The sequence below is a fragment of the Lathyrus oleraceus genome, chromosome 2 (assembly GCF_024323335.1).
Source record: "Lathyrus oleraceus cultivar Zhongwan6 chromosome 2, CAAS_Psat_ZW6_1.0, whole genome shotgun sequence".
NCBI classification, from domain to species: domain Eukaryota; kingdom Viridiplantae; phylum Streptophyta; class Magnoliopsida; order Fabales; family Fabaceae; genus Lathyrus; species Lathyrus oleraceus.
Window position 1 is genome coordinate 469,971,239 of NC_066580.1, and position 10,701 is coordinate 469,981,939.

General features: G+C 36.9%; 1 protein-coding gene across 2 annotated transcripts; it reads right to left on the reverse strand.

Annotated features, from left to right (window-relative positions):
* Positions 1-5,564: 5,564 nt before the first annotated feature.
* LOC127120485 (uncharacterized) lies at positions 5,565-9,927 on the reverse strand. Of its 2 annotated transcripts, none has more exons than XM_051050923.1 (3): positions 9,476-9,927; positions 8,551-9,141; positions 5,565-6,682 (listed from the first exon to the last, which is right to left on the reverse strand). In XM_051050923.1, exons 2-3 carry the CDS (start codon positions 9,109-9,111, stop codon positions 5,825-5,827), a joined length of 1,419 nt encoding a protein of 472 aa, XP_050906880.1. In that variant the 5' UTR covers positions 9,112-9,141; positions 9,476-9,927; the 3' UTR covers positions 5,565-5,824. The 2 variants fall into 2 exon arrangements, with proteins under 2 accessions (XP_050906880.1, XP_050906879.1); XM_051050922.1 differs by having other exon boundaries at positions 8,551-9,178; positions 9,476-9,926.
* Between the last annotated feature and the right edge of the window lie 774 nt (positions 9,928-10,701).

Here is a 10,701-nt window from a genome sequence, read left to right on the forward strand (position 1 = left end):
GGTGGTGCGTTATACATGTCTCTGTATTGATGACACTAGTCGTATTTCTTGGTGTATTCCTTCATGTCGTCTACCATGGTAGGCCCATAACAGCTAGTTCTCAAGACTTTTTTTCTTGCGCTTGGGCACTTAGGTGCTGCTTGTGATTCCTTCATGTACTTCAGCCAAGGTACGGGTGGCTTACTCTTTTTCTAAACACTTTAGCAGGCATACAGACAATTATCTTCTGTACACCATTTCCTATATTAAGGAGTATGAGCTAGCCTTCATATTTACGAGACTTATTTCTGATGGGTTGAAAGGAAGTATTTCTTGCTCTATGTACCTAGTGATAGGTGTCGTCCAAGATGCCAGTTCGTCATTGTTTGCTGCCATCGTCACCATCCTTAGGGCATGTGTACTGAGGTTCTTTAAGGTTTCTAGAATAAAAGAATGATTCACGTCTAAAAATCTTACATTTGCCAGTTTGAATAAAATATTTACTCTGGTGTTTTCTTCTCTTGGGATATGCTTTATCTCAAACATATTGAATTTGGTTAGTTTTTCTCTAACTAACCAGATGTAGTGTTATAGTGTTGGTTCCTTCGGTTGAGTCTCTCCTTTAGTTCGTGACACTACTAGCTGAGAATCTGTTTTCAACTTAACATTTTCCACCCCTTTTTCAGATGCCAATGTAAGGTAAATTATCATTGATTTTTATTCAACTTGATTATTAGTGGTCGGAAATTAAAATCACATGGATACTTCAATTGTAAATTTGAATTTGTTTTATAGAATGAGTCAAGCCCCACTTCCTTAGCTATTGGATGACCTATTGGTGAATATTGTCCAAGAATGCGCCGATATTGGCTCACCGGGTCTCATATATGCTAGGAAATTCATGAATTGTTGGGCTTTCAATGCCTTTTTGGCTTCATATGAAACATCTAATTTGGACATCTCAACATACCACTTAGTCGGTCTTCCCGCTAGGTCGGGTCGGAGGAGGATTTGCTTTAGCGAGAGGTTTGTTCTCACTATTATGGTGTGAGCTAGGAAGTAATGCAGTAGTTTTCTTGATGTGGTTACGAGGGCCATAGTCACTTTCTCTATCTTATGATATCGTGTTTCTAGTCCGACTAGGGCTTTCGAAATGAAGTATACCGCTTGTTGGTGGCCATCTGGATTAGGCTACTTTCAAGGACGTGAATGCTTGCTGACATTCTAGCGTCCATTAGAATTGGGTCTCTTTCTTCAACAGTTTGTAGAAGGGAAGGGTGTGTTGTGTTGACTTCAAAGTGATTTTGTTCAAAGTTGTAAGTATTTTGTTCGGTTTCATTACTTCTTTCTTCGACGTGGGTGCACTGATCTGCATTACCGCGTCATACTTTTCTGGTTTTTTCTTCTATTCCCCTCTTTGTGAGGTAGAAACCTGGGAAATTTCTGACTTTATCCCCAAAGGTGCACTTCCCGGGATTTAACCTCAAATTATATTGTCATACTCTACAGAAGATGCGGGCAAGATGCTCTTTGTGTAGTTCTTCTTTGCTTGACTTAACAATCATATTGTCCATATATACTTCCAAGGTTTCGCCTATCTCTTCCTTAAAAACTTTATTCATCATCCTTTGGCATGTAGCCCCGATGTTTTTCAACCCAAAGGGAGTGACATTGTATTAATAGTTTGCTTGTTCGACCATAAAGGTCGTTTTTCCTCTGTCTGGCTCATATATCGGGATATGGTTATAGCCAGAATATGTGTCCACGAAAGACAGGAGCTTTTACCATGTGGAGCTGTCCACTAACTTGTCTATGTTGGGGAGTGGGTATTAATCATTAGGGAATGTCATGTTTAGGCCAGTGTAGTCAACACATACCCTTCATTTTCCATAACTTTTCTTTATTGGCACTACGTTAGACAACCATTCGGTATATTTGAGTTCAAAGATGAAATTAACTTCCAAAAATCCCCACACTATTTTCATAATTACTTCTACTTTCTTAGGAGACTGCCATCGTTGCCTCTATAACACATACTAGGCATCGGGATCCACATTTAATTGGTGGCATGCCACACTGGGATCTATCCAAGCATCTCATGGGGAGAAATGGCAAAATGGTCATTATTAGATTTTAAATAACTCACAAACCCTTCTATGACTATGACGGATAGGTTGGATCCTACCTACACGGTTCTCAAAGGATTACCATCCAAATGAAGGGCCTCGAAATTGCCATTTAGGGTTGGTCTCAGGTTTTTTGTTTTGACTTCGTTCGTCGGTTCCAATTCCTCGTGCATGGGATGCTCTTCATCATGCACATTGAGGTCGGTTATGTAACACCCTTCTAAAATACCCCAAATATTTAATTAAAACAACAAATATATATCAGAGTAGATATGCAATTAAGGGTGTCACACAATCACTTCACACCATTCACCAAAATAACTGTCATGCTCTTTATTTAATCAAAATAAACATTGCATAATTCGCAGCGGATAGAAATCAAATCAATCATGCAAAACATGTAACACATTACATGTAAACTGGTTCAACAACCAACAATAAAACAATTAAAACATCCCTTCCCGATGTTACATCTACCAGAGCATGACCCACTAAGGAACTACACTAGACTCCAAGTACTAGCTCCTACTCAATCACTGCTCGTTACCTGAAAAATAGTTGTAAGGGTGAGTTCCTCAATCGATATAATAAGCATTATAAAATATCATGTAATGTTAAGTAAATTAACACATTTCATCACCCTAATCATATCACACATTCAGCAACGGCAACATAAACTCATAATCATACTCATACCCATACTCATACTCAACACAACCACAAAACACACGTATAATATTGGAACACATCCATTCATATTATACGCCATACATACATTATGCAATGAGACTCCATGCATGCGGTACCGACTATTCGTGAACACATAGTTCAACCTCACCGACCAAATCCAGGTACGGCTACCAAGCTCACTAGTCCCACTCATTTGAGACCTAGTGACTCACTCACTAATTCCTCACCATGGGAATTAGCTACCACCCCAAGGGCTATGCTATGCACGCTAAATCACCTAGCATGCAAACATCAACAACAGTCCACAATGACTAACTCACTAATTCCTCACCATGGGAATTAGCTACCACCATAAAGGCCACACTATGCATGCTAATTCACCTAGCAATGCAACATCATCAACAACAATCCACAATGGACATATGCTCACACTCTAAGCCATAAAACAGTCCATTCACCAACACATGCATAACATATACATTCACAACATTATGCATACCATCATACATTCATCAACACATGTATCAAAACATCATATCATGTCAAATAATTAATCACAGTATTAGCACACTCCACTAATACCTATACTGCTCAAAACAGCGGGAATTAATCCCTATTACATCATACGTCCATATAGGCCAACACCAATTATGCACACATTATTCAAATATTAATTTTTTTCAATTTCCAACAGTGTTAACCGGTTAACGCCCTGGGTTAACCGGTTAACGCAACACAGAACACGTTTTCTGGCAAAACTCAACAGTGTTAACCGGTTAACGCCCTGGGTTAACCGGTTAACGCAGACAGAACAGCAATATTTTCACAACCCACAACAGTGTTAACCGGTTAACGCCCTGGGTTAACCGGTTAACGCAAACAAAACAGCAATACCTCACAATTCCTAACAGTGTTAACCGGTTAACACCCTGGGTTAACTGGTTAACGCAAGACAGAAAGTTGTTCCTGCGCTAACACGAAGCAGAATGCAGAATTCTCCGCATTTTCCGCCGTTGGAGGACTTCCGGACCTCCGATTCCAATTCCGTAAAAAGCTACGTTTTCAGAAAATTACTACCCATCCAATTACAGATTCAATTTCAGTTTTAACACAACTTATCCAACACAATTTTTCAGCATTCAACATCCCAATTAGGATCAAATCAACGGTTTATCACTACCCATTACATGTTAACCCATAATACCCATTAAACGACGATAAACCCCCCTTACCTGAGTTAATCCGGCAATCCTTTAGCCTCAAGCTCTTCTCTTCTCCAACCTTCTTCCTCTTGCTCTGCCTCTTTGCCCTTTTCCTCTTTTTGAGCCGCTTCTCTGTTTTCATGTGAAAACTCTTTTTACCAAAAATGGAACTCTTTTTCCTTATTTCCAACTTATATATTTTCCAATAATTATTATTCCAATAATAATAATAATAATAATCCAAAAATTCCAATTATTTAATTAAATTAATAAATATAATATTAACTTAAATTAAATAATTATCTTATTTTTATCGGGGTGTTACAGGTTACACGCGTCGTCAGACTGCTTTCTTCGAGATCATTCCCCTAGACGATGAAGGTTGCAGTAGATCTCTTCCTGATTGCTCCTAGGAGGTCTGCTTCGACCATGATGGGTCTACCATATTCGTCGTGGTACTTCAATTTCAAATGCACAGGAGATGCGGCCGTGTCTAGCTTGGCTAGGAACGGGCATCCGAAGATTCTAATTTACCCGCTTTCGTTTGGGATCATGAAGAAACACATATCCAACACCTTTCTTTCCTTTTATTCCCCTAAGGTGATAGGAAAGTGGATATGTTTGCAAGGATGAGTGACAAAGTCATTAAAAGCAAGTAGGCTTAAATATTTGCAAGGTTTCATATCTCGTGGTCCTAATTCATGTTTCAAAAGTGTTTTTGAATAGATCGGGTTACATAAACTTCTATCGTCCACCAGAACTCTAACGGTGATGACCAGGGGAAAATCTGCATTAGGAATTCCGTATACTTTTTCTTCGTCCAAAAACCCTAGGATTGGTCTTCCATCTCGATGTTCTCCGTCAACGAATGTTTTTCCTCTCGAAGTTGACAAGAAAGGTTCGGTTTGATCGAACAGATTTTCTCCAATGGTTTCGATAAAAAGTATCAGGATTCAGGATACAGCTTAGCTCGGGAACCTCTTGAATCGCCTCCATTCAGTTCAACTATGGAGTTATGGAATGGGAAGGTTTGGTAGTGACTTTTTAACAAGAATCACTTGCAGCTCTGGTATGGAGATAGGGATGGGCTTATAACACTTCAACATTATTTATAAGATTAACACTTCAACATTCAAGTTAATTCGTGAATCACTTGAAGTGGAGCAAAATTCTTGAAAAAAGAATATCATATTTGACACAGAGATTGGTCAGGTTGTATTGTTCATCTCATAACACACTAAGTTATGGAATTAAGAAATGTAAAATTTCTTGAAAATGACTGGTGGAAACAATCAATCTCGATATATTGATGCAGAAAAAAAGTCATTGATATTAAAATATTCCACTTCAAGTGGCCGATTGATTGTCACTCACACTACTTTTTATGTGGCACATGCCAAAGCATACATGAAATGAACATCTCTACCATGCTTCCATCTCCTACGTGCGTGTGTAAGATATCTACATGTAGCCAATGGTAACCAAGGAAACAAAATCAAAAGAAAAGTCCACATGGTGTAGACAATGGTAGTTAAGGAAACAAAAAATGAAAAAATCAAAAGAAAAGTAAACACATGAAAGAATCATTTACATAATTAATTTTACACACAATAGTGCGGCTAAAACTAATCAACAGTGCTGGATTATCAACAAAACTCTAATGATCAAGAAGATAATCTTTCTCAACCGCTGAACAGTTATTTGAGATTTCATGTTTCTATAATCTTTTATGAGTAATACACAATGTGCTTCACACGCAACACTTATATACCCAAGTATTTTTGTTGTATAAGACGATTTTGAATGAATGTACAAAACACAACAACACTACATTATTTGAAAAGGGTTACACCCTTGAGGCAATCTCCATTTTCTATGCCAATAGATGGACACTCTTGACCACCATGGAAATCCAAAACTATATTCCAAAGGCTCATCCGCCGGTCCCGCCACTATCAACGGCAGCCATACATATCTCGAGTCCCTTAAGTCTGCCGGATTCCATCGATCTGCCATAAAGATGAACATTCCAGGGAAACCAGGAATAGGAAGCACAAAAGTACTCTGAGCAAAGAATGTTGTTAGTCTAAACATTTTGTTTCCTCCCATGCATGGGTTTCCCATTGTTTCCCAAGGTCCCATTATTGACTCTGCCGCATGAGCCAGTGCCTCGTTCGGGGCCCAACCTGTGCAACCTGATGTGATCATGTAGTATGTACCCTGATGCTTGAATAGAGCCGGTGCTTCTCGGTGCTGTCCAACAAGAACCCTTCTCATGAGAGATGTTACGTTGAGATAATCTTCGGTTAGGGGTCCGATGTGCAGTTCACTGTTGTCTTCGGAGGAGTAGATTATATATGCAGCGCCGTCATCGTCTTTGAAAACTGTCATATCCCTGCTTTCGTATCCATGTGGCCTTTGGCTACCGAGGTAATCAAAAGGACCATCGGGTGTGTCGCTGATTGCCACACCAACAGACGCTTTGGTATAGTTAGCATCATCGATGTGCATCCACATCACATACTTTTCAGTCTTCTCATTGTAAATCACTTTTGGCCTCTCGAGTACGTTAGACTTGTGCAGATCGTGGGTTTCGTCTGTTTCCTCTGCTGCCAATACAACCCCCTCGTGCTTCCAGGTCCATAAATCCTTGGAAGAATAACAGCCAACTCCAATAATGTCCACCTGGTGAATGAAGAGAGAATCATTAGCTTCGGTACAAGGTTAAGGTTGGTTGATAAACAAATAATAAAATGAATTCCCTTGGGATGTACTGGAAGGTGAGATGATAACAGCTAGTATAAGCTCATAACATGGTACAAAATCACTACTTTAACCACAAGAGTATGGAAAACAGTTATACCAAATTATACAAGTTAGTGAAGAACATGTTGATTTAAGAAGAAACTAGTTTACTTCATGTTCATAAAGTACAGCAAGAAAAGGAAAAATACATATGAAAATAAAAACACCTATTGGTGCTAAGAATAGCACTCTTTGATATCTACTTGGGCAGTGAATCATAACATTCTACACTCAAACTCATCAGCAGCATACAATCTTTGCTCTCGCTAATAGTAAGATGAACTGAAGGAAAAATATAAGATTGCCCGAGTTATTTGGATACATATACAAAACATTTTCCTCGGCCACAATGGGCCACTCCCTTATGAACCAGTTAGTAGACAAGATGTACCTGTCGATTAGCATGTCGAATATCAAGTCCAGTACCAAAAAAAAGAGGGTTTTGCAATCACTGAAAATTTTGCCATCTAGATACAGCCATAACTACTCAACAGTGGGAAAAGTAGATTTATCAAATTGCAAATATCCGTATGTCTCTTGGAAGTAGAAATCCATTGTCTTTGAACAAATAGACAATGGATTTCTGAACCTTGGATGGGCCAAATAGGCTTTGAACCTAAAGTTATCATAAAATTTGTACTTCAATCAAAATTACTTCTCAAAAAGAATTATTTATTTTTTTCGTTTTTCAAAATAAGTTGTCTAAGTGTTAGTATTTGCATTTGATCCAATTTGAACAGGCATATAGGTAGAGTTTGGTTGATAGATTAGGGTATACTAAAAGTATAATAGGACAAAGGTAAAAAAAAAACAGAACAGAACGCCACATTTAGTTCTGTCCGTGTGCAAAATTCTAACTCTGGCATTAATAATATCTCAACTAATCTAATTGGAAGGTCACTATATATCCCACTTCCATAAACTAACTAGAAAAAAAACTTTGTGCCAACATTAGCATATCATGAACAAAATGAGATCTTTGAAATATATACCATTTCTTTGCGAAAAACTTCACCTATTAATGACAATGCTAAGGATGTGTTTAGGAAAACTTATGCATGGGAAATACTTGTTTCTTTTTAATAGTTACATTACAGCTCTCTCATCTCACGAAGTTGCATGAACAAGGCAATTATTTGCCCACAATAAGCTATAATCTAAACACAACATAAAAATGTTTTGAACTAAAGATACAGAAGTTTTTTTAAAATAGCCAACAATGGCAATACCTTAAACAGTAATCTAACAGAATAAATGCATCTCTAAGTACACAACTTGAAGCAAAGAAGGATCAATGCAGACATGAACATGCATCTCTAATAGAGCAAATTCTAGCTGGCATGGAGACATTATTGCTTTTCTTTTCAAAATAACCAAAGGATGCAACCACGTGAACCACACTAGCAATAAATGACACTAGCTAGTTACTTCAACAGCCACTAACTTTATATAAAAGTAAGAAGGGAAATACTTTTTAGTACGAAGTAAAGATTCGCGAAAGTCACGAATAAGACTAAACATCGTCCATGTTTTCCGTCAAAGACCAATATTGTATTTTTTTAAACATTAAAAGAATATCTGCAACAGCCATGTTTCCAATTGCGAGTTTCGGGATTCTGTCCCTCGTACTAAATAGCATTATTATTGTAGTAAAAATTAAAGCTCCGTAACAAAACCCTAAAGTTATAAGGGCAATAATTACTTTACTTGCAAAGAAAACAAGAGTTCATTAAAAAAATTGGAATTACCCGAGCGGCTCCTTTCTTGTGAGCATGGTAGGTAGGCCCATCTTTATATTCACCATACCAATAGTATGTCTTTGAGTTTTTATCATACAGAATGCCTCCTCCATGGGCTTGAATCGGATGACCATCCGTATCCAACCACATTCTCCCAGGGTAGTACTGATACTTATCATTCGCAACCGCCTGCATTGGATCGATAGCTCTTTTCCGACCGGGAAAAAACACAGGTCTCATTTGGGAATTTTCATCCAAGAATTCATCAATCAACGTAGTTGTCCGTTTCGGTCTGCGCTTCACTGCTCGAGGCGACCTCTTTCCCTTCGGCGGCGGAACATGAAGATTCTCCTCTTCCGCTTCTTGAAGTTCACGAAATTGCGGATGACGATGAAACGCACGCAGATGAGTCTCTCCACCGTGTCTCTCCGTCTGATGAACATGGGAATATAATTGAAGCAAAAGAAGACACCCTAACAAACTCAACACAAAAACCAAAGTAGAACATCTCCCCCCTGCATCGCAACATCGTAAAGCCGTTGGTTTCTTGTACTTGCTCCTGATCCTCATTTTCTCTTCCTTTTTATCTTCAACAAAATGCTGCAATTTACAAAACGCAACAACAACCTATGGAAACCTGAACAATATAACCAAATGCAAGTCACAAAAACCTAACCTAACATGGATCAAAAATTTCAACACTCTTACATGATTGGTTACAATAACTAACCACACTTAGTAAGTAATCAAACAATTAATAACCATCATTAATTAATCATTTCCACAATTCACAAGAATCAGATCCATTAAGCAACCACAGAAAACAGCTCACAACCGAAAAACGGAATTAAAAAAAAAAAACCTAATTGATGCATAAAAAAAATCATAAACAAGAACAAAAACCAAAAATAAAAGAGTTTCAGTACTCACTAACCTGGTACCAGCAGAACTAACGAATGAACAGAACTTCCTGACATGCGGTTTTTGTGATGGTTTTTTCAATGCTACGGACAACCTGGCACAAGACAGCACAAAACAACACAGCCACCGAACTTGGCAGAGTGAGAAATAAAGAACACAAGGTTATTTTGGGTATTAATTAAATTCCAGTGCCGTTTGGATCTGGAACTGAGGTGATGAATGAATGAACGAATGAATAATGAATAACGAATGATGATGATGATATTGATTTACCACCAAAGTGTTTTTTCTTTACTTTTTTTACCGTGTCTTTATTCGGTAGAGACCGTGGTGAAAGTTCTAAAGTTCTATTTTACCATAAATGACTAATTAATTTGAACTCCTTTGTGTTCTGTACTTGTATGTGTGTGTGTTTTTTCTTTTCTTTTTTCTTTGTTTAGTTAGACTTGTTTTGTGTTGTGTGTTTACTTGTTTGGATCTATTTGTTTGAGATAAGAAATAAAGTGCTAGTGGTAGTGTAGTGACACGTTATTGGGATGGGATAATTAGGTGAGTAGTGGAAATTTTTAAGTTTAATTAGGACATTATATGACAGATTAACATTTAGATTATACTCTTACGGCAAAATGTGATCATGATGGATCATCTAATATTACTCTTTGTAATGTTTATGGAGTAAAACATTGTAATGTTTAGGAGTAGATAAACAAGACTAAGACAACTTTATTTTCTTTTACTGTAAAAGGGAAAGCACAATAAAAAATATTATTAAATTAAATAATTTTTTTGGACATGTTAGCTTTAATGGAATATAATTATTGAACTTGGAACTATTAGTCATCATGTATGTGAGACTTTCTTTTTTTCTTAAGTAAATTTAAATATTTTTAACTTATAGTTGTAATTCTGATCCAAAGAGAGCTATAGGTTGTAAAAATGTTCTAGTGATTTTTTTTAAGTTGTTATTTAAAGTTTGTTTGATAAAATTAAATTATATCAAATCTAGTTTAGATGCAAATCTAGTTGGTTCTACAACTGAAAAGTTAATTGATTATAATTAAAATGTTTGTTAAAAGTCCCAAATATAAGCAATAAAAAATTTCATTAATCTAAAATACAAATAAAAGTTACTATAATTATTATATTTAATATTATTATTCTAAATATACTCCTACTTTTTCATTATTCTATATTTGTAAAAAAAATTCAAATTCTAAAAATAGAAATAAAATTTTAAAA